This window comes from Bombina bombina, chromosome 1 (genome assembly GCF_027579735.1).
Source record: "Bombina bombina isolate aBomBom1 chromosome 1, aBomBom1.pri, whole genome shotgun sequence".
Classification (NCBI taxonomy): domain Eukaryota; kingdom Metazoa; phylum Chordata; class Amphibia; order Anura; family Bombinatoridae; genus Bombina; species Bombina bombina.
Genome location: NC_069499.1, coordinates 866949771 through 866974895, shown reverse-complemented (window position 1 = coordinate 866974895; position 25125 = coordinate 866949771). Strand labels below are relative to the sequence as shown.

General features: G+C 40.1%; 1 protein-coding gene across 3 annotated transcripts in view; it reads left to right on the top strand.

Moving 5' to 3' along the window:
- Positions 1–25125, top strand: part of CYLD (CYLD lysine 63 deubiquitinase) — a 467344-nt gene that overhangs the window by 385665 nt on the left and 56554 nt on the right. For all 3 annotated transcript variants that reach the window (XM_053699515.1, XM_053699514.1, XM_053699513.1), the window contains 2 exons: positions 17978–18069; positions 18321–18387. In XM_053699515.1, the coding sequence (XP_053555490.1) occupies positions 17978–18069; positions 18321–18387 (159 nt within the window). The remainder of the gene's footprint in view (positions 1–17977; positions 18070–18320; positions 18388–25125) is intronic.

Here is a 25125-nt window from a genome sequence, read left to right as displayed (position 1 = left end):
GCGGTGTTGCGAACTTCTTTTGAATTTTTACCTAAAGTTGTGAATTCCAACAACATTAGTAGAGAAATTGTGGTTCCTTCATTATGTCCTAATCCTAAGAATTCTAAGGAGAAATCGTTGCATTCTTTGGATGTTGTTAGAGCTTTGAATTATTATGTTGAAGCTACGAAATCTTTTCGTAAGACTTCTAGTCTATTTGTTACCCTTTCCGGTTCTAGAAGAGGCCAGAAAGCTTCTGCCTTTTCTTTGGCATCTTGGTTGAAATCTTTAATTCATCTTGCCTATGTTGAGTCGGGTAAAACTCCGCCTCAGAGAATTACAGCTCATTCTGCTAGGTCAGTTTCTACTTCCTGGGCGTTTAGGAATGATGCTTCGGTTGACCAGATCTGCAAAGCAGTAACTTGGTCCTCTTTGCATACTTTTACTAAATTCTACCATTTTGATGTATTTTCTTCTTCTGAAGCGGTTTTTGGTAGAAAAGTATTTCAGGCAGCGGTTTCAGTTTGAATCTTCTGCTTATGTTTTTCGTTAAACTTTATTTTGGGTGTGGATTATTTTCAGCAGGAATTGGCTGTCTTTATTTTATCCCTCCCTCTCTAGTGACTCTTGTGTGGAAAGATCCACTTCTTGGGTAGTCATTATCCCATACGTCACTAGCTCATGGACTCTTGCTAATTACATGAAAGAAAACATAATTTATGTAAGAACTTACCTGATAAATTCATTTCTTTCATATTAGCAAGAGTCCATGAGGCCCGCCCTTTTTTGTGGTGGTTATGATTTTGTATAAAGCACAATTATTCCAATTCCTTATTTTATATGCTTTCGCACTTTTTTATCACCCCACTTCTTGGCTATTCGTTAAACTGAATTGTGGGTGTGGTGAGGGGTGTATTTATAGGCATTTTGAGGTTTGGGAAACTTTGCCCCTCCTGGTAGGAATGTATATCCCATACGTCACTAGCTCATGGACTCTTGCTAATATGAAAGAAATGAATTTATCAGGTAAGTTCTTACATAAATTATGTTTTTCAGGGATACAGGATAGGGTTCAAGTCCTGCCCCCCAGGGGCAGATTCATCCTGTCAAGGTTATCAGCAAACTTGGTAAAGAGAGAAGCCCTCTTAAGCTGCGTAAAGGAACTATCTTCTCTGGGAGTGATTGTCCCAGTTCCGGTAGAGGAACAGGGTCAGGATTTCTATTCAAACCTCCTTGTGGTTCCCAAAAAAAAGGGAACTTTTTGACCCATATTAGACCTCAAATGTTTTAACAAATTTCTCAGGGTTCCATCTTTCATGATGGAGACTATAAGCTCCATTCTACCCTTGATTCAGGAGGGTTAGTTTGTCTACCATAGACCTGAAGGATGTGTATCTTCATGTACCTATTTACAAGGATCATCACACAAATTCCTGAGATTTGCCTTTTTAGACAAACAATTCCAATTTGTTGTTCTTCCCTTCTGCCTTGCCATGGCTCCTCTGATCTTTACAAAGATTCTAGGGGCCCTTTTGGTGGTGGTCAGATCTCACTGGATAGCGCTGGCACCTTACCTGGGCGATATTTTGGTTCAGGCACCATCTTTTTATTTAGCAAAATCTCATACAGACACTCTGTTGTCTATTCTTCGTACCCATGGATGGAAAGTAAATTAGGAAAAGTGTTCCCTGGTGCCAGACACCAAGTTATGTTTTTTTGGGGACGATCATAGATTCTCTGTCCATGAAGATTTTTCTGACGGATGTCAGAAAATCCAAAATTCTCGCTTCTTGTCGTTCACTTCAGTCCTCTATCCGTTTATCACTGGCGCAGTACATAGAGGTAATTGGTATAATTGTAGCTTTCATGGACATTATTCCTTTTGCTCATTTCCACCCCTGAGATCTCTACAATTATGCATGCTCAGACAATGGAACGGAGACCACTCGGATCTATCACAGAGGATAGTTCTGGATCCCTAACACGAGACTCTCTAGCTTGGTGGATTTCGAAGGACCATCTGTCTCAGGGTACATGCTTTCTGAGACCATCCTGGGTGATTGTGACCGCAGATGCCAGCCTGTTGGGCTGGGGAACAGTTTGGGGTTCTTTAAAGGCTCAGGGGCTTTGGACTCGAGTCTTCTCTCCCCATAAACATCCTAGAGTTGAGTGCAATCTTCAATGCTCTAACAGCCTGGCCTCAACTAAGTTTGGTCCGGTTTATGAGATTCCATTCGAACAACATCACCTCGGTGGCATACATCAATCACCAAGGAGGAACTCGGAGTTCCTTAGCGATGAAGGAGGTCTCTCGCATTCTCCAGTGGGTGGAGTCTCACAATTGTCTCCTCTCTGCCATCCACTTCCCAGGGGTGGACAACTGGGAAGCGGATTTTCTGAGCAGGCAGACCTTTCATCCCGAGGAGTGGGCTCTCCATCCGGAAGTATTCACAATGATAACCCTCAGGTGGGGGGTTCCGGAGTTAGATTTGATGGCATCTCGTCTAAACGCCAAGCTTTCAAGGTATGGGTCAAGATCATGAGATCCACAAGCAAATCTGATTGATGCTCTAGTGGAGCTTCAGTCTTGCGTACCTGTTCCCTCAGTTTGCTCTCCTTCCTCATTGCTTGTATCAAACAGGAGAGGGTGTCAGTGATTCTAATAGCTCCTGCCTGGCCTTGTAGGATCTGGTTTGCGGATCTATTGAAGATGTCACATCTCTTCCCCCTTGGAGGTTGCCTCTGAGGAAGGACCTTCTACTTCAAGGTCCCTTCCTCCATCCAAATCTAGATTCTCTGAAGCTAACTGCTTGGAGATAGGATGACTAGTTTTGGCTAGGTATGGTTTTTCCGAGAAGGTAATTGATACCATGCTTCAGGCTTGTAAACCTGTTACTCGTAAGATTTACCATAAGGTATGGCGTAAATACCTTTTTATTGGTGCGAATTGAGGGATTTCTCTTGGAGTCGGGTGAGGGTACTCCGTATTTTGTCTTTTCTTCAGGATGGCCTGGAGAAAAGTTTGTCAGTCAGTACTCTGAAGGGTAAGATTTCTGCACTGTCTATTCTTTTGCACAAATGTCTGGCAGATCTGCCAGATGTTCAATCTTTTGTTCAGGCCTTGGTCAGAATCAGGCCTGTGTTTTAACCTGTTACTCCTCCTTGGAGCCTTAACTATGTTCTTAAAGTTTTGCAGCAGGCTCCGTTTGAGCCTATGCATTTAGTTGATATTAAGTTGTTATTTTGGAAAGTTTTGTTTCTCCTTGCTATCTCTTCTGCTCGCAGAATTTCTGAGCTTTTGGCTTTGCAGTGTGATTCCCCTTACCTTATTTTTCGTGCAGATATGGCAGTCCTTCATACTAAGTCGGCATTTATTCCCAAAGTAGTATCGGATCGCAACATCAATCAGGAAATTGTTGTTCCTTCCTTTTGTCTGAATCCTTCTTCTCAGAAGGAACGCCTGTTGCATAACCTGGATGTTGTGCGTGTTCTAAAATATTATCTTCAAGCTACTAAAGATTTTTGGCAATTTACTGTCCTGTTCGTCGTTTTTTCTCATAAGGGTCAGAAGACCACTTCTACTACTCTTTCTCTCTGGTTGAAAAGCAATATCCGGTTAGCATATGAGACAGCTGGACAGCAGCATCCTGAGAGAATTACAGCTCATTCCACTAGGGCTGTCTCTTCTTCCTGGGCTTTCAAAAATGAAGCATCTGTGGAGCAATTCTGCAAGGCCGCCACTTGGCCCTCTTTGCATACTTTTTCCAAATTTGATACTTTTGCCTTGGATGAGGCTTCCTTTGGGGAGAAAAGATCTTCAAGCGGTTGTGCCTTCTGTTTATGCCTGCCTGTCTTGTTCTCACTCATTTCCATTCTGTGTCCTCTAGGATTTGTGGACTCTCCATGCCATTGGAAAGAAAACAAAATTTATGCTTACCTGATATATTTATTTCTTTCCTGGCATGACGAGTCCACGACCCACCCTTAATTTGATTTAATACGGCAGTTTTTTTTGTGTAAATCTCTGGCACCTCTCTACCCTTGTGTCATCTTCTATTTCCATTTTCCTTGACTGGGGATTATGGGTAATGGGAGTGACACTTAACAGCTCTACTGGGGTGTTCTTTGGCTCCTCCTGCTGGCCAGGAGTTGAATTCCCACTAGTAATTGTAATGGATTCGTGGACTCTTTATGCCAGGAAAGTAAGAAATTTATCTGGTAAGCATACATTTTTGTTTTTCTTGCAAAATGAGCGTCTCATTGTAGCCACTGCCCTCAGGGATATAAGAGAGCAGACATCTATTGAATTTTAGCTGCATTCTGCCACTACTGTGCATGAGCAAAACAGACTTACGGTTTCTCTTGCATTCACTTAACTCGAACCAGCTCAAGTTACTCTAGACGATTTATGACATCAAGCTTGATATGCCTTCCTGTAGATTATTTGTAGGATTGTTACAGGAAGTAATTAACTCTGCACAAATTACGTAAAAAAAAGAAGAAATAAAAAGTAAAATTATTTCTATTAAAGGGACAGTGTACTCTAAAATTGGTTTCTCCTTAAAGGGACACTGAACCCAATTTTGTTTTTTTTCGCGATTCAGATAGAGCATGACATTTTAAGCAACTTTCTAATTTACTCTTATCAAATTTTCTTCATTCTCTTGGTATCTTTATTTGAAATGTAAGAATGTAAGCTTAGATGCCGGCCCATTTTTGCTGAACAACCTGGGTTGTCCTTGCTGGTTGGTGGATAAATTTAGCCAATAAAAAAGTGCTATCCAGAGTCCTGAACCAAAAAAAAAAAAGCTTAGATGCCTTCTTTTTCAAATAAAGATAGCAAGAGAACGAAGAAAAATTGATAATAGGAGTAAATTAGAAAGTTGCTTAAAATTGCATGCTCTATCTCAATCACAAAAGAAACAATTTGGGTTCAGTGACCCTTTAATGTGTTTACATTGACTTGTTATACCAGCTGCAGAGTTTAAAATGTATGGGAAATTGCACCTTTAGGTATGATTTGGTATATAAAATAACTATTACTTCTAATTGAAACCAGGGAAGCTAGCAGGGAAAGCAGACCTATTTATCGTATCTGCCTATTTACACAAGTCTTCCTTATTTCTTTTTCTCTTGTTAAGTGTATCCAGTCCACGGATCATCCATTACTTGTGGGATATTCTCCTTCCCAACAGGAAGTTGCAAGAGGATCACCCACAGCAGAGCTGCTATATAGCTCCTCCCCTCACTGCCATATCCAGTCATTCTCTTGCAACTCTCAACAAAGATGGACGTAGTAAGAGGAGAGTGGTGTATTATAGTTGTTTTTTTAACTTCAATCAAAAATTTGTTATTTTTAAATGGTACCGGAGTGTACTGTTTCATCTCAGGCAGCATTAGAAGAAGAATCTGCCTGTGATTTCTATGATCTTAGCAGAAGTAACTAAGATCCACTGCCGTTCTCACATATTCTGAGGAGTGAGGTAACTTCAGAGGGGGAATGGCGTGCAGGTTTTCCTGCAATAAGGTATGTGCAGTTAACATATTTCTAGGGATGGAATTTGCTAGAAAAATGCTGCTGATACCGGATTAATGTAAGTTAAGCCTTAAATGCAGTGATAGCGACTGGTATCAGGCTTATTAACAGAGATACATACTCTTATAAAAGTTTAATATAAAACATTTGCTGGCATGTTAATCGTTTGGTGACAAAACTTATTGGGGCCTAGTTTTTTTCCACATGGCTGGCTTGATTTTTGCCTAGTAACAGTTTCCTGAGGCTTCCACTGTTGCAATATGAGTGTGAAGGGCCTATTTTAGTGCTTTTCTGTGCAGCTAAAAATACTGACAGAGACATTCAGCTTCCCTCTGCATGATACAGGACATCTCTGAAGGGCTCAAAAAGCTTCAAAGTCGTGTTTGAGGAGGGTAACAATCACAGTAGACTGTGGCAGTTGTTGTGACTGTGTTTAAAAAATGTTTTTGTCATTTATTATTCTGTTTTTGTTATTAAGGGGTTAATCATCCATTTGCAAGTGGGTGCAATGCTCTGCTGACTTGTTACATACACTGTAAAAATTTTGTTAGTGTAACTGCCTTTTTTCACTGTTATTTCAAATTTTGTCTCTCTTAAAGGCACAGTAACGTTTTTTTATATTGCTTGTTAACTTGCTTGAAAGTGTTTTCCAAGCTTGCTAGTCTCATTGCTAGTCTGTACAAACATGTCTGAAACAGAGGATACTTGTTCATTATGTTTAAAAGCCATGGTGGAGCCCCATAGGAGAATGTGTACTAAATGTATTGATTTCACCTTAAACAGTAAAGATCAGTCTTTATCTATAAAAGAATTGTCACCAGAGGGGTCTGTCGAGGGGGAAGTTATGCCGACTAACTCTCCCCACGTGTCGGACGCTTCGCCTCCCGCTCAAGGGACGCACGCTAATATGGCGCCAAGTACATCAGGGACGCCCATAGCGATTACTTTGCAGGACATGGCTGCAATCATGAATAATACCCTGTCAGAGGTATTATCCAGATTGCCTGAATTGAGAGGCAAGCGCGATAGCTCTGGGGTTAGACGAGATACAGAGAGGGTAGATGCTGTAAGAGCCATGTCTGATACTGCGTCACAATATGCAGAACCTGAGGACGGAGAGCTTCAGTCTGTGGGTGACGTCTCTGAATCGGGGAGACCTGATTCAGAGATTTCTAATTTTAAATTTAAGCTTGAGAACCTTTTCCCCACCTCCTATATTTAGAAAAATGTTTCCAATAGATGCCACTACACGGGACTTATGGCAGACTGTCCCTAAGGTGGAGGGAGCAGTTTCTACTTTAGCAAAGCGTACCACTATCCCGGTTGAGGACAGTTGTGCTTTTTCAGATCCAATGGATAAAAAATTAGAGGGTTACCTTCAGAAAATGTTTATTCAACAAGGTTTTATTTTACAGCCCCTTGCATGCATTGCGCCTGTCACTGCTGCGGCGGCATTCTGGTTTGAGGCCCTGGAAGAGGCCATCCATACAGCTCCATTGACTGAAATTGTTGACAAGCTTAGAACTCTTAAGCTAGCTAACTCATTTGTTTCTGATGCCATTGTTCATTTGACTAAACTAGCGGCTAAGAATTCCGGATTCGCCATCCAGGCGCGTAGGGCGCTTTGGCTCAAATCCTGGTCAGCTGATGTGACTTCAAAGTCTAAATTACTCAACATTCCTTTCAAGGGGCAGACCTTATTCGGGCCTGGTTTGAAAGAAATTATTGCTGACATTACTGGAGGTAAGGGTCATACCCTTCCTCAGGACAGGGCCAAATCAAAGGCCAAACAGTCTAATTTTCGTGCCTTGCGAAATTTCAAGGCAGGTGCAGCATCAACTTTGTCTGCTTCAAAACAAGAGGGAACTTTTGCTCAATCCAAGCAGGCCTGGAAACCTAACCAGTCCTGGAACAAGGGCAAGCAGGCCAGAAAGCCTGCTGCTGCCTCTAAGACAGCATGAAGGAGCGGCCCCCTATCCGACAACGGATCTAGTAGGGGGCAGACTCTCTCTCTTCGCCCAGGCGTGGGCAAGAGATGTTCAGGATCCCTGGGCGTTGGAGATCATATCTCAGGGATATCTTCTGGACTTCAAAGCTTCTCTTCCACAAGGGAGATTTCACCTTTCAAGATTATCTGCAAACCAGATAAAGAAAGAGGCATTCCTAAGCTGCGTACAAGATCTCCTTGTAATGGGAGTGATCCATCCAGTTCCGCGGACGGAACAAGGACAGGGTTTTTATTCAAATCTGTTTGTGGTTCCCAAAAAAGAGGGAACCTTCAGACCAATTTTGGATTTAAAGATCCTAAACAAATTCCTCAGAGTTCCGTCATTCAAGATGGAAACTATTCAAACCATTTTACCCATGATCCAAGAGGGTCAGTACATGACCACAGTGGACTTGAAGGATGCCTACCTTCACATTCCGATTCACAAGAATCATCATCAGTTCCTGAGGTTTGCCTTTCTAGACAGGCATTACCAATTTGTAGCTCTTCCATTCGGGTTGGCTACAGCCCCAAGAATTTTTACAAAGGTTCTGGGCTCACTTCTGGCGGTCCTAAGACCGCGAGGCATAGCGGTGGCTCCTTACCTGGACGATATCCTGATACAGGCGTCAAGCTTTCAAATTGCCAAATCTATCTCCAAGTTCTATCTCCTCTCACAAGTGTTTCCTTCCTAGGGACTCTAATAGATTCTGTAGAAATGAAAATTTACCTGACGGAGTCCAGGTTATCAAAACTTCTAAATGCTTGCCGTGTTCTTCACTCCATTCCGAGCCCCACGGTGGCTCAGTGCATGGAAGTAATCGGCTTAATGGTAGCGGCGATGGACATAGTGCCATTTGCGTGCCTGCATCTCAGACCGCTGCAATTATGCATGCTCAGTCAGTGGAATGGGGATTACACAGATTTGTCCCCTCTACTAAATCTGGATCAGGAAACCAGAGATTCTCTTCTCTGGTGGTTATCTCGGGCCCATCTGTCCAAGGGTATGACCTTTCGCAGACCAGATTGGACAATTGTAACAACAGATGCCAGCCTTCTAGGTTGGGGTGCAGTCTGGAACTCCCTGAAGGCTCAGGGTTCATGGACTCAGGAGGAGAAACTCCTCCCAATAAATATTCTGGAGTTAAGAGCAATATTCAATGCTCTTCCGGCTTGGCCTCAGCTAGCAACACTAAGGTTCATCAGATTTCAGTCGGACAACATCACGACTGTGGCTTACATCAACCATCAAGGGGGAACCAGGAGTTCCCTAACGTTGTCAGAAGTCTCCAAGATAATTCGCTGGGCAGAGACTCACTCTTGCCACCTGTCAGCGATCCATATCCCAGGTGTAGAGAACTGGGAGGCGGATTTTCTAAGTCGTCAGACTTTTCATCCGGGGGAATGGGAACTCCATCCGGAGGTGTTTGCTCAATTGGTTCTCCGTTGGGGCAAACCAGAATTGGATCTCATGGCGTCTCGCCAGAACGCCAAGCTTCCTTGTTACGGATCCAGGTCCAGGGACCCAGAAGCGGCACTGATAGATGCTCTAGCAGCGCCTTGGTTCTTCAACCTGGCTTATGTGTTTCCACCGTTTCCTCTGCTCCCTCGTCTAATTTCCAAAATCAAACAGGAAAGAGCATCAGTGATATTGATAGCGCCTGCGTGGCCATGCAGGACCTGGTATGCAGACCTAGTGGACATGTCATCCTTTCCACCATGGACTCTGCCTCTGAGACAAGACCTTCTAATACAAGGTCCTTTCAATCATCCGAATCTACTTTCTCTTTGACTGACTGCATGGAGATTGAACGCTTGATCCTATCAAAGCATGGCTTCTCCGAGTCAGTAATTGATACCTTAATACAGGCACGAAAGCCTGTCACCAGTAAAATTTACCACAAGATATGGCGTAAATATCTTCATTGGTGTGAATACAAGAATTACTCATGGAGTAGGGTTAGGATTCCTAGGATATTGTTCTTCCTCCAAGAGGGTTTGGACAAAGGATTATCAGCTAGTTCTTTAAAGGGACAGATTTCTACTCTGTCTATTCTTTTACACAAGCGTCTGGCAGAAGTTCCAGACGTTCAGGCATTTTGTCAGGCTTTAGTTAGAATTAAGCCTGTGTTTAAACCTGTTGCTCCTCCATGGAGCTTAAACTTGGTTCTTAAAGTTCTTCAAGGGGTTCCTTTTGAACCCCTTCATTCTATTGATATCAAACTTCTTTCATGGAAAGTTCTTTTTCTGATTGCTATTTCCTCGGCTCGAAGAGTCTCGGAGTTATCTGCCTTACATTGTGATTCTCCTTATCTGATCTTTCATTCAGATAAAGTTGTTCTGCGTACAAAACCTGGGTTTTTACCTTAGGTGGTTTCTAAAAAGAATATCAATCAAGAGATTGTTGTTACATCATTATGTCCTAATCCTTCTTCAAAGAAGGAACGTCTTTTGCATAATCTAGACGTACATCTAACCTGTTTGTTGTTTACTCTGGACAGAGGAGAGGTCAGAAGGCCTCGGCAACCTCTCTTTCTTTTTGGCTTCAGAGTATAATCCGTTTAGCCTATGAGACTGCTGGACAGCAGCCTCCTGAAAGGATTACAGCTCATTCTACTAGAGCTGTGGCTTCCACCTGGGCCTTTAAAAATGAGGCCTCTGTTGAACAGATTTGCAAGGCTGCAACTTGGTCTTCCTTTCATACTTTTTCCAAATTTTACAAATTTGATACTTTTGCTTCTTCGGAGGCTGTTTTTGGGAGAAAGGTTCTACAGGCAGTGGTTCCTTCCGTTTAAGTTCCTGCCTTGTCCCTCCCATCATCCGTGTACTTTAGCTTTGGTATTGGTATCCCACAAGTAATGGATGATCCGTGGACTGGATACACTTAACAAGAGAAAACATAATTTATGCTTACCTGATAAATTTATTTCTCTTGTAGTGTATCCAGTCCACGGCCCGCCCTGTCTTTTTCAGGCAGGTCTAAATTTTAATTAAACTACAGTCACCACTGCACCCTATGGTTTCTCTTTTCTCGGCTTGTTTCGGTTGAATGACTGGATATGGCAGTGAGGGGAGGAGCTATATAGCAGCTCTGCTGTGGGTGATCCTCTTGCAACTTCCTGTTGGGAAGGATAATATCCCACAAGTAATGGATGATCCGTGGACTGGATACACTACAAGAGAAATAAATTTATCAGGTAAGCATAAATTATGTTTTTTTACTGTTTACTCAAAAGCCAATACTTCAAGAGAAAAATGAAAATGTTTGTTTCTGTCACAGAAACCAACTAGGAGCATTATTTTATCTAAATCTTCTTGTTTAAATTCAGAAATGTTCAGTATGGGTGGTGAAACAATAGACAAAATCATCTATTTCAAATGAGAAAATAAAGGTGTATGAGCTATTTGTAAACTATTTAATACACTGCAGTAGGAAAATTGATGATTGGGAACACATTAAAAGGGAGAACATATTAGTGTACACTGTCCAGTGTTTTTATTTATATCCCTTCAAAGGGAACGGTAAACACCTTGAGATATATAAAATGCACAATAAAACAAATTTGCAATATATGTTCATTATTTATTTTGCCCCATTTTCATGTAATTTATCTCTGAAAATTGAGTGATTTCTACTTTCTTTCATGTAATTAGCAAGAGTCCATGAGCTAGTGACGTATGGGATATACATTCCTACCAGGAGGGGCAAAGTTTCCCAAACCTCAAAATGCCTATAAATACACCCCTCACCACACCCACAAATCAGTTTTACAAACTTTGCCTCCTGTGGAGGTGGTGAAGTAAGTTTGTGCTAGATTCTACGTTGATATGCGCTCCGCAGCAGGTTGGAGCCCGGTCTTCCTCTCAGTGTGCAGTGAATGTCAGAGGGATGTGAAGAGAGTATTGCCTATTTGAATTCAATGATCTCCTTCTACGGGGTCTATTTCATAGGTTCTCTGTTATCGGTCGTAGAGATTCATCTCTTACCTCCCTTTTCAGATCGACGATATACTCTTATATATACCATTACCTCTACTGATTCTCGTTTCAGTACTGGTTTGGCTTTCTACTACATGTAGATGAGTGTCCTGGGGTAAGTAAGTCTTATTTTCTGTGACACTCTAAGCTATGGTTGGGCACTTTTATATAAAGTTCTAAATATATGTGTTTAAACATTTATTTGCCTTGATTCAGGATGTTCAACATTCCTTATTTTCAGACAGTCAGTTTCATATTTGGGATAATGCATATGAATAATTCAATTTTTTCTTACCTTAAAATTTGACTTTTTTTCCTGTGGGCTGTTAGGCTCGCGGGGGCTGAAAATTTCTGGCGTCATACGTGTCGCCGGAAGTTGCGTAATTTTTTTGACATTTTTGCGCCAAAAAATGTCGGCGTTACCTGATGTGGCGCCATTTTTGGCGCCAAAAGCATTTAGGCGCCAAATAATGTGGGCGGCTTTTTTGGCGCTAAAAAATTTGAGCGTCATTGTTGTCTCCACAATATTTAAGTCTCATTATTTATTGCTTCTGGTTGCTAGAAGCTTGTTCATTGGCATTTTTTTCCCATTCCTGAAACTGTCATTTAAGGAATTTGATCAATTTTGCTTTATATGTTGTTTTTTCTATTACATATTGCAAGATGTCTCAGATTGACTCTGAATCAGAAGCCACTTCTGGAAAAACGCTTAACTGAGTTTCAGTTCTACCAAAGCTAAGTTCATTTATTTTAAATGTTATAAATGTTTATCTTTAGCTATGGTTTGTAATAAGTTATTATGTTATACTTTTACATGCGGAATCCATTAGTATTTATGCTTTATATATTTCCTTTCTTACAAGAAATATTTAGAAGATTTATAAGAAATATTTTTCTGATTCTATTTTAAAGGCTTTGTCTGACTTCGTGCCTTCTAATAAAATTTTTAGGTCTTTTTTCACTTCTTTTTCAATTATTGAAGTTTCAAATGACCAACAACATAGTGATTTATCCTTCTCTGATGATGTTTTTTTTTCTTTCAGAAATTTTCTTCATCTGATATCGACACTAACAAATCTACTTTTTTATTTTTCTATTATTAAAGTACGTTTGTTCTTTGTTGAAAAGGTGTTGATTATTTTGGATATTAAGGTAACTAGTTCTTTAAGACTAGCTGACATTATTTCTGCCTATTTATTTCTTCTGTGTTTTCAGAGGTTTTCTTTCCAATTCCCCATACTAGGGAATGGAATAGGCTGAGAATTTTCTTTTCAAAGGTTTTAAACTATATTCTTTGCCAGCAGTTAAACTCAATTTGGAGGGTTCTCCAATTTATTGGGGCTATCTCTACTTCTACTAATTATGCTATTGTTTCTATAGCAAAATAGTATTTATTTTCCTTTAGATAGTTGTATCTTATTTATGGAAAATTATTTAGTTTCAGGTACTTTTCTTGGTCCTGTGATTTATTTGGATATTGCAATTGCTTCATTTTCTCTGTTTACTTTAAGATCAAGTATCAGATTATGATTTATTTTAGCATTGTTAAAGGGACAACATTTACTAGACTAGGTGCTGTTGCATTTGTCTTGTTGTTTTGCATTTATTGATTATGCAAGTCCACTGTATTGGCTGGTCCTTTAAACTGGACTATCATGCTAATAATTTCATTTGTGTCTTCATTTTATTGAATATTTTCGCAAATGAGGGTTAATCTATGTCTTTAGCTTTTTTAGCTAGAAGAATTTTGTGATTTTTAAAAAAAAAAAATCCATATTTCTTTTGTTCTAAGATAATCAATTATTTGTTTTATAATTGGATTCAATTCTTAACTGTTACTCTGGGCTTCAAGATTGAGTTCTAAGACTAAAACTTTAAGCTTATACTGGTTTGGTTGTTCTTATTAAGGAACAAATTCCTGAGTTGTTTCCCAAGTAACGTCTATAATTGGAGTTCGAAATCAGCTCCCTAATATTGCGATGTACGTGCCGTATTCCAGCTTGGCTGGTAAGGGGCAAGTTAAGGCTTCTTTGAAATTTATTTTGTCCAAATTTCTTTGATTTTATTCCAGTAAGGCTAACACTTTCTTTAACTGTGTTTCTGTCCTATATATTTTGGGTACTGTTGAAGCATGGCTGGGCACCCATGGGGTTCAAGCGCTGCTCAGACCTGGAATCTTCTGGGGTATTTCTTCCAGTTCCTTTTGAGGAACCGGGTTTTGGAGTTTTATTCAAACTATTTTGCCTTTTTATGGTCATTGATAGCATTATTTGTTTTCATTAGATACAATAAATGCATATTTTCATTTTTCTGTTTTCATTCAGATTATTTTTTGAGGATGCGGAATCTCATATGATTTACTTACTCTTCAGGACATAGTTAGAGGATCTTTTTTTCAAAAGCTCTTGATTCCTCACACAAGGGTCACCTTTTTTAGATTTCCAGATAGTTTGTGTCACTGTCCTTGTCTCTATCAGACAAGGGATAATTTTATTGGGTTCCGTCTATCGGTTCCTTTAGTCTCTATTATTTCCTTCAGTTGCTATATATGCATAGAAGTTTTAGGTCTTATGGCCACAGCATTGGATTCAATTCCCTTTGCTCATTTTCACTAGAAAGAACCTTTCCAGTCTTTTATAAGTGTTGTTTCTTCAAGAACATGGTTGGAGGATCAATTTACCAAAAAGTTTGTTTGATTCCTCAGTCAAGGGTAACATTTTTAGGTTTCCTGATAGATTGTGTCCTTGATTCTGTCTCTGATGGACAAGAGGCGTCTGAAATTAGTTTCAGCTTGTCGAAACCTTCAGTCTCAATCTTTCCCTTCGGTAGCCTTATGCATGGAAATTCTAGGTCTTATGACTGCTGCATTGGACGCGATCCCCTTTGCTCATTTTCACATGCGACCTCTTCAGCTCTGTATGCTGAACCAGTGGTGCAGGGATTATACAAAGATATCTCAATTAATATCTTTAAAACCGATTGTTCGACACTCTCTGACGTGGTAGACAGACCACCATCGTTTAGTTCAGGGGGCTTCTTTTGTTCTTCCAACCTAGACTGTGATCTCAACAGATGCAAGTCTGACAAGTTGGGGAGCTGTATGGGGGTTTCTGACAGCACAAGGGGTTTGGGAATCTCAGGAGGCGAGATTACCAATCAACATTTTGGAACTCCGTGCAATTTTCAGAGCTCTTCAGTCGTGGCCTCTTCTAAAGAGAGAGTCGTTCATTTGTTTCCAGACGGACAATGTCACAACCGTGGCATATGTCAATCATCAAGGAGGAACTCACAGTCCTCTGACTATGAAAGAAGTCTCTCGAATACTTGTATGGGCGGAATCCAGCTCCTGTCTAATTTCTGCGGTTCATATCCCAGGTATAGACAATTGGGAAGCGGATTATCTCAGTCACCAAACGCTACATCCGGGCGAATGGTTTCTTCACCCAGAGGTATTTCTTCAGATTGTTCAAATATGGGGACTTCCAGAAATAGATCTGATGGCTTCTCATCTAAACAAGAAGCTTCCCAGGTATCTGTCCAGATCCAGGGATCCTCAGTATCATCCTGCTTATATCTTTCCGCCTCTAGTTCTTTTTCCAAGATTCTAAGGAGCGTTCGTTTATTCTGCTGGTGGCTCCAGCATGGCCTCTCAGGTTTTGGTATGCGGATCTTGTCCGGATGGCCACTTGCCAACCGTGGACTCTTCCGTTAAGACCAGACCTTCTATCGCAAGGTCCTTTTTTCCATCGGTTTCTCAAATCCTTAAATTTGAAGGTATGGAGATTGAACGCTTGATTCTCAGTCAGAGGTTTCTCTGACTCTGTGATTAATACTATATTACAGGCTCGTAAAATTGTATCTAGGAAGATATATTATCGAGTCTGGAAGATTTACATTTCTTGGTGTTTTTCTCATCATTTTTTCTTGGCATTATTTTAGAATTCCTAGAATTTTACAGTTTCTTCAGGATGGTTTGGATAAGGTTTGTCTGCAAGTTCCTTGAAAGGTCAAATCTCTGCTCTTTCTGTTCTTTTTCACAGAAAGATTGCTAGTCTTCCTGATATTCATTGTTTTGTACAAGCTTTGGCTCGTATAAAACCTGTTATTAAGTCAATTTCTCCTCCTTGGAGTTTGAATTTGGTTCTGGGGGCTCTTCAAGCTCCTCCGTTTGAACCTATGCATTCGCTGGACATTAAATTACTTTCTTGGAAAGTTTTGTTTCTTTTGGCCATCTCTTCTGCTAGAAGAGTTTCTGAATTATCTGCTCTTTCTTGTGAGTCTCCTTTTCTGATTTTTCATCAGGATATAGCTGTGTTGCGAACTTCTTTTAAATTTTTACCTAAGTTTGTGAATTCTAACAACATTAGTAGAGAAATTGTGGTTCCTTCATTGTGTCCTAATCCTCAGAATTCTAAGGAAAAGTCGTTGCATTCTTTGGATGTAGTTAGAGCTTTGAAATATTATGTTGAAGCTACTAAGGATTTCCAAAAGACTTCTAGTCTATTTGTTATCTTTTCCGGTTCTAGGAAAGGTCAGAAGGCTTCTGCCATTTCTTTGGCATCTTGGTTAAAATCTTTGTTTCATCATGCCTATGTCGAGTCGGGTAAAACTCTGCCTTAAAGGATTACAGCTCATTCTACTAGGTCAGTTTCTACTTCCTGGGCGTATAGGAATGAAGCTTCAGTTGATCAGATTTGCAAAGCAGCCACTTGGTCTTCTTTGCATACTTTTACTAAATTCTACCATTTTGATGTGTTTTCTTCTTCTGAAGCAGTTTTTGGTAGAAAAGTACTTCAGGCAGCTGTTTCAGTTTGATTCTTCTGCTTATAATTTCAGTTTTTTTCATTATAAGATTTAAACTTTATTTTGGGTGTGGATTTTTTTCAGCGGAATTGGCTGTCTTTATTTTATCCCTCCCTCTCTAGTGACTCTTGCGTGGAAGATCCACATCTTGGGTAGTCATTATCCCATACGTCACTAGCTCATGGACTCTTGCTAATTACATGAAAGAAAACATAATTTATGTAAGAACTTACCTGATAAATTCATTTCTTTCATATTAGCAAGAGTCCATGAGGCCCACCTTTTTTTGTGGTGGTTATGATTTTTTTGTCTAAAGCACAATTATTCCAATTCCTTATTTTTTATGCTTTCGCACTTTTTTCTTATCACCCCACTTCTTGGATATACGTTAAACTGATTTGTGGGTGTGGTGAGGGGTGTATTTATAGGCATTTTGAGGTTTGGGAAACTTTGCCCCTCCTGGTAGGAATGTATATCCCATACGTCACTAGCTCATGGACTCTTGCTAATATGAAAGAAATGAATTTATCAGGTAAGTTCTTACATAAATTATGTTTTTTATGCACATGAAAAACACCTAGCTGTCTTCTGAAAGGCTAACTCTACTGTATATCTTTATCTGATAGCAACAGCAAAACAATGCACTTTATACTAACTTTATTACCATGGCTAGCCTTGTCTGCAGACTAATGTCTAGATTGGCTCCTCCAAATAAGGCAAATGATGGCTGGAGTTTGGCTACTGAAAAATATTTGCAATAAAAATGTTAATTTGTTTTAAAAATGTTAAGACTTGATTGATATGTTATTCTATAGCAGCACAACAGAAATGTCTTGTAATTACAAGGTGTTAATGTCTCTTTAAGTGGTATGAGGACTGAGATGTTGACTTTCAACCCCCCATTACACACACACACACCAGCATCTTCAGAAACACAGAAATTCCTGCTATTGCAGGGGCTTCCTTGTTCCCTTTGACATCATTGCACACGTATGTACAAATCTGATCCAGAAGGGAGAGCTCCCAGGACGGTGGTATGTTGTCCTCCTCTGCACTGTGAGCATATTCCAGAGGAAGACTATGTGGCAGATTCATCAAGCTCTGTATGGAGCGGTTTTCGCGCAAGCCTTTAGGCTCACTGGAAACAGGGGTTAAGAAGCAGCGGTCTTAAGACCTCTGAGGCGGCAGACAATAATCTGCCCGATCGCATACGATCGGGTTGATTGACACCCCCTGCTAGCAGCCAATTAGCCGCGAATGTGCAGGGGGGCGGCATTGACCAAGCATTTCTAGGGAAATGCTTGTGCAATGGTAAATGACGACAGCATATGCTGTCGGCATTTTTCGATGTGCGGCAGACCTGATCCCCTACAGCGGATCATGTCCGCTCGCACATTGATAATTCGGCCCCTATCTGTCATCCTCTGCATTGAAGGGGTTAATATAAATTATAAAATGTTTTAAATAAATTCTTAGTTTCTTGTTATTTTACCACTATTTGAACATAACATTATCTATGAGTTTTAAAATGTGTACCAGTGTTTGACATGATTTTCTGTGTACAAAATGAATACACATTTGTTCATTGTTATTGTTAATTATTCTGTGTTTTTTTGCTTTAAATGTGTATATATTTCACTTTTCTATAACATAGTGTAATATGTTGGCACTTTCTCACTTGCTTTTGTTTCCAGATATGGATATGTTTGTGCCACAAAAATTATGAAGCTAAGGAAAATTCTAGAAAAAGTGGAGGCTGCTTCAGGTTTTACATCAGAGGAAAAAGGTGATGCCAAACCCTCTTTTCTTTCAGATTTCAAACAAGTACATACGGGTTTATTGTGGCAGTGAGTTAAAGGAACAGTAGAAATCACACTTTCATCATTCAGACAGAGAGCATGCAATTGTAAACATTTTTCTCAATTTACTTCTGTTATCTCACTTCTTTGTATAATGTACATATGTACATTTAAGGTTATGTTTGACACGTATGGTTTTGTAATGTATTTATGTGTGTTCCGTTTGCATATTCTGCAGATCCAGAGGAATTCCTAAACATTCTTTTCCATCACATACTGAGAGTGGATCCCTTGTTAAAAATAAGGTAACTTTTTTTTTTTTTTTTGGGGGGGGGGGGGGGCTGCAACTGATTAAGATGATAAAAAGATTCATATTTACTTTTTATACTAAAGGGCCATTATAGTGCTAAAATGGCATGCTCTAATTTGTTAGAGCATGTCATTTTATTGCTAGAAACACTGCAACTCAATGGCCCTGATATTGTGTGTGTGTCTCTTTTATAAATTAGATAGCACTTTGCATGTCTTTTATTTAAATAAATAATAATCATTCTCTGGTTTGGAGAGAGAGTTTAGTGCTGACTTTGCAGGGGCAGAACTCACTGAATTTTCTAAGAAAAGGGGTGGAACCTGGAAATCCCAGAGAGATGATCGATGCCTTCCATTGAAAGTAATAAAGCTCTCTGGGATGCAAAATTCCACATGGGAGAGAGAAGGTAACTGGAGAACCCCTGGTGCTGGTATAAAGGCTCTGTTTGCATCAATGGCAAATTAAACTTAAATGTTTTCACTACAATTTAACTTGCTTATGTCTATATTTTAGTTTATATTACTTTTCTGTTAGTTTTATAAGTGTATTGTGAATTTTGAGCAAACTTCACCTCCATACAGCTAGCGAGACAAATCAGTGAGACCAACTTGTTTAAATTGCTTAGACTTGTGAGAGAGCTACAAACAAACCCTGGGAACTCCCCTGTTTAGCTCAGAAAACTGCCCTGTCCCTCCCACTTTCTGAAACTGCCAATTTATAATGGAGAAAATACAAAGTGCAATTTAGTTTTATACAAAGTATGTTCCTAAGTTATTAAAGTAACACAGAAACTTTCAAAGCATAATCGGAAAATCACTGCTAGATCAAAATTAAAATGTATCAAATAACAAACTAGAAAGTGCAAAGTTGAAATGCAATAATACTGAAAGGACCCAAACTGAAATGTATAGTAAAATATAAAATGCAATGCACAAAGTGTAATAAAACACTCATCTCATATCATGCAGTGCAATATTGCACTGGGCTGGTATCTCTTTCATGTATAGAAAATAGAGAGAGCTCACAATGCTGGAGAGTTCTTTTCTATTGAAAATTTAGTGAGTTCAGCCTTTATGAAGTCAGAACTACAATTTCTCTCCAATGCTGGAGAATCTTTGAATATCAGGGCCTATGTGTTTAACTGCTGCAAAGGGGTTCTGCAGGTCCTGAGTGGAAACTGATGCTGATTTACATAGCAATACTAGTCACACAACCCAGTGTACTCTCAGGACCAACGGTGCTCATGCGGATCCTGAGCGGTACTTTTATCTTTGCGGGGGTTAAACACATAGTTGTTTCATCGCTAGTGATACAATTACATACTCTAACAATATAGAGCATGTCATTTTATCTCTATAATGACCCTTTAATATATATGGTGCACTTATTTTATTTCTCATAATGCCACATTATACATAACAGCCATGTATATTTTGTTTGGATTTTTCATAACTTTGCATATTGTAAATATATTATTGAAGATACTAAAATATTTTGATTTAAAACAGCCTTGTTTTGGTGTTAATATGCAAAAAAAATTCAAATAGCTAATATGCGTCTGCTGTATTCTTTTCATTGTGATTGGGATACAAATACACTGAACAATTCACCAAGACTTCATTGTATGAGGATTAACTGCCTAGATTTCCATAATTGTTATGGTGTAAGGTCCCATCTACTCCCTTATATAGACATTAAACAAGCACTTACATCTTCAGTCACTGCAGAAGCTAATAACCATCAAGATGAAGCCTGTTGATGAGCAGTAACGGGGGTTTGGGTAAATCCTAAAGGCAAATGGCTCCACTGCTAGCTTGCAAATTGTAGACAAGCATAGAAGAGTCTCAAAGTTATAGCTTAGTGTTCTAAAACTTCAGGTGACTTGTGGGACATTACCAAATCTGCTACCGGACTGGGAAGAAACCTTATGTCCAGGGCTGAGGAAGCATGGTCTGTAAGACACAAACTTGTTAAAGTGGTAGAATTTGCTGAAAGGAGGTAGTCATAGCAACCTAGTATAACTTGTCCACTGAAACTGTCCACTATGCCTCCAACTGCCATAGTGGAATGAGCCCAGACACTAAAGGGAGCCGGTTTGTTCCCAAGTTTATATTCTGTCAGGATTGAAGGGTAAATCAGATTGCCTAAAAAACGATTTGTAAATGTTTCTTGTTTCTAGTACAAGAATGGAGTACATAAATAAAATCCGCTTTTCTTTTATAAAGGTGGTGAGAATCCACGATCCATTACCCTTGGGAATTACCTTCCCAACCACTAGGAGGAGGCAAAGATTTCCAACCCCCCAAAATTCTATATAACACCTCCTGCCTCACACATACCTCAATCTTTTCCACTGGAGGTGGCTGTAGAATGAAGATGTGCATAAGTTTCTTCAGAGAGAGGGGTTTTCAGTGTATTTTGAAGCAAAGTTTGCCCTCAGTGTGCTGTGCTGGTCAGAGGGATGTATTTGGGGTAATTGTTTAAAATTCTTTTATTCAGCGTATGGGAATTTCTTCATAAACGTTTCATAATCAGTTGCAGGACATGTTTGTTACCTCCCTTTATGGATTCAGAATATACTCTTTTTCTTTAACCTCTACTGATATATTTCAGCACTGGGTTGGCTCTCTGCTACTTAGATGGCGGACGAGTTTCTGTTGACAAGTATTATTTTTTTATTGTTATATAAGACACTCTATGGCTATGCTTTTGGCATATATGTACTCTATATATAAATATATATACAGGTATACCTCACTCATACAGCGAGTTAGGGACCGGAGCCCTGCTGTAAAGGGAAAACCACCTTAAAGTAAAACAACTTGGCTTTAGCTTTTTTTTTTACTTGCCAGTGTGTTTAAAAATTTGAAAACATGTTTGAACTAATATATATTAGGGGTGCAATATAGTTTATTGCATTGCGAATGTTTCAAACAAATAAAGGAACTTGCAGCATGTATTTTATACTTCATGACTAAAAGTCCCCTTTATTTATTCCAATGGTAAATCCTAGCGTTTCACAAACGCTAGAATTTACCATTCCTTTAAGCCAATTTCTTCTTCTTGTAATTTTAACTTGGTGTAAAGAGTTTTGCAAGCTGCTCCGTTTGAACCTACGCATATGATTTGATTAATTTACTTTCTTGGAAAGTGTTGTTTCTTTTAGCTATTTCACCTGCTCGAAGAGTGTTTGAATTATCTGCTCTTTCTTCTGATCCTCGTCTTATTTTTCATCAGGATAAAGCTGTTTTGAGAAATAGTTTTTTTTTTTTTTTTTACATAAGGTTGTTTAATCTGATAACATCAGCAGATACATTTGTTGAATGGCTTCTGCTTTTTCTTTGGCTTATTGGTTGAAACTTTTGATTTACAAAGATTATTTGGAGGCAGGTCTGCCTCCACAGCAACAGATTACTGCTCATTTTACTAGGTCAATTGCCACTTCATGGGCTTTCAAGAATGAGGCCTCACATGATCAAATTTGTAAAGCAGCTACTTGGTCATCTTTTTGCATACTTTTACAAAATTCTACAATTTTGATATTTTTGCTTCATTTGAGGCAGCTTTTTGTAGAAAGGTGATTCAAGCAGTTGTTTCAGTTTGATTCTTTTCCTGTTTAATTTTTAAGTGAATTTTGAAAAATACTAAAAATTTAAAAAAATAAAAATGTATTCATAGAAAATGTTACTGGGGTTGTGGATTTATCCTCTCAGTAAAAATATGTTTCTTTCCTAAGATATGGAGAATCCACAACGTCATTCCAATTACTAGTGGGAATATCACTCCTGGCCAGCAGGAGGAGGCAAAGAGCACCACAGCAAAGCTGTTAAGTGTCACTCCCCTACCCATAATCCCCAGTCATTCTCTTTGCCTCTGTCAATGGAGGAGGTGAAGTTTGGTTTCTGAAGAAATATTTGATTCCTTTTCGTTACAGGGTCTAGCTGTAGTCCACATTAATCTCTTCAGTAGAGTAGTGGTGGCTTTAAAGCAGTTAGAAAGTTGTGAGGTAGTCCTTGCTTGGTTTTCTAACATGTTTGCTGCCCATGGTATAGAAAGCTAGAGTTAGTTACTCTGTTCTTTCTTTTTCTACAGGTCTCTGTGAGGAGTATCTACCTGCCGGACAGCTAGATTTGTTGGTAAGTGTTTTTGCCTTCTAGGTTATGGAGACTTGCACTAAGAAGAGTTTTCCTGCAGTTCTTATTGGGACATATTAATCCTTTAGGAAGGATTTTATTTGGCAGTGGCAGGCACTTAATATATGTGTGAGACCAGAGGCTGTTGTTATAGTTATATTTAATAGCAAGCACTTTCATTTCACTGGAGGAGTTTATACCTGTATGTGTAAATGCTTATTGGGGCATCATCGTTATTTACATACAAAGAGAGAAGCGCTCTACCAGGAACGAAAAAAAAACAGCTCTGTGGCTATGGCGAGTTACCACCTAGGAGCAGCCTCTTTTAGACCAGTGTGCTTTTCACAGAGGAAAACTTTCCTGAAGTATATCAGTCTGATCCCGCCAAGTAAGGTCAGTCCAGCCCCGAAATACAAGGCAATTTTCCTCTGAACAAGGAACATGACAACCGCAGACAATCGTTTCGGCCTTCTATGGGCCTCGTCAGTGAGGTGCAGCCATATTCCTCTAAGCACACTGGGCAAGGAGTCTATGTCTTGTTTCCCCTATCACCCTTAGGGAGACCTCCCCATGGGTCATAAAAATTTGTATACAAAAAGAGAAGCGCTCTACCAGGAACGAACAACAGCTCAGTGGCTTGTTGTATGGCGAGTTACCACCTAGGAGCAGACTCTTTTAGCGCAGTTGTGCTTTTCACAGAGGAAAACTTTCCTGAAGTAGAACAGTCTGATCCCGCCATGTAAGGTCAGTCCAGCCCCGAAATACCAGGCAATTCTCCTCTGAACAAGAAACATGACAACCCCAGACGATCATTGCGGCCTTCTATGGGCCTCGTCAGTGAGGTGCAGCCATATTCCTCTAAGCACACTGGGCAAGGAGTCCACGTCTGGTTTCCCCCATCACCATTAGAGAGACCTCCCCATGGGTCATACAAAGAGAGAAGCGCTCTACCAGGAACGAACAACAGCTCAGTGGCTTCTTCTATGGCGAGTTACCACCTAGGAGCAGCCTCTTTTAGCCCAGTTGTGCTTTTCACAGAGGAAAACTTTCCTGAAGTATATCAGTCTGATCCCGCCAAGTAAGGGGAGATGCAGCCATATTCCTCTAAGCAAACTGGGCAAGGAGTCCACGTCTGGCTTCCTCCATCATCCTTAGGAAGACCTCCCCATAGGTCATAAAAATTTGCATACAAAGAGAGAAGCGCTCTACTAGAAACGAACAACAGCTTAGTGGCTTGTTCTATGGCGAGTTACCACCTAGGAGCAGCCTCTTTTAGCCCATAGGAGGCCGAAACGATCGTCTGGGGTTGTCATGTTCCTTGTTCAAAGGCGAATTGCCTGGTATTTCGGGGCTGGATTGACCTTGCTTGGCGGGATCAGACTGATGTACTTCAGGAAAATTTTCCTCTGTCAAAAACACACTGGTCTAAAAGAGGCTGCTCCTTGGTGGTAAATCGCCTTAGAACTAGCAGATGAGCTTTTGTTCGTTCCTGGTAGAGCGCTTCTCTATTCGTATGCATCATCGTTATTTAGCAGTTCATGGGCTCTGTCATTTTTACTTAATAGGACTCTTCAGTTGTGAGAATGAAGCGCTCTGTTAGTTTCTCTGCACACTTCATTTCTTTGCCGATAACGTGACTCCTCCCCCTCTCCGGCTGAGTAAGCTGTCTCTGAGTGTGAAGAGACTTTGAATCATAACGGATCGTTTATCATCTAAGTGTGCTGCTATTTTTCTAGTCCTAAAATTGAAGGGTCAGGTAGGGCACCTCATTAATCCGGAGGTGTAGAGGTACCTTTTATTTGGTGTTTAATTTAGCGAGTAGTTTGTTAAAGCGATCTTATCATAATTTTAAAGTAAAAGTGCATATTTATTTTGAAAATGACTTTAATAAATTGGGGCATTTTTTATCATGGGGGCTCAGGGACTTTGGACTTGGGAGGAGTCTGCTTTCCCCATAAACATCTTGGAGTTGAGAGTGATTTACAATGCTCTGATAGCTTGGCCTCAATTGTCCTTAGCCCAGTTTATCAGGTTCCAGTCGGACATCATAACCTCAGTGGCTTACATCAACCACCAGGGAGGAACTCAGAGTTCCTTAGCCATGAAGGAGGTGGCACGGATTATTCAGTGGGCGGAAGCTCACAGTTGTTGTCTATCTGCCATCCACATTCCTGGAGTGGACAACTGGGAAGTGGATTTCCTGAGCAGACAGACATTTCATCCCGAGGAGTGGGCTCTCCATCCGGAGGTGTTCTTTAGGTTAACCCTCAAATGGGGGGGTGCCGGAGATGGATCTGATGGCGTCCCAGCAGAACGCCAAGCTTCCAAGGTACGGTTCAAGGTCAAGAGATCCTCTAGCCGCTCTGATAGATGCTCTGACAGGTCCATTCTTCCATCCAAATCTCGTTTCTCTGAAGCTGACTGCTTGGAGATTGAACGCTTAGTTCTGTCTAAGCGTGGTTTTTCTGAGTTGGTCATTGAGACCATGATCCAGGCTCGCAAGCCTATTACTCGAAAAATGTACCATAAGGTATGACGTAAATACCTTTTATTGGTGTGAATCTAAGGGCTACCCTTGGAGTAGAGTCAGAATTCCTAGA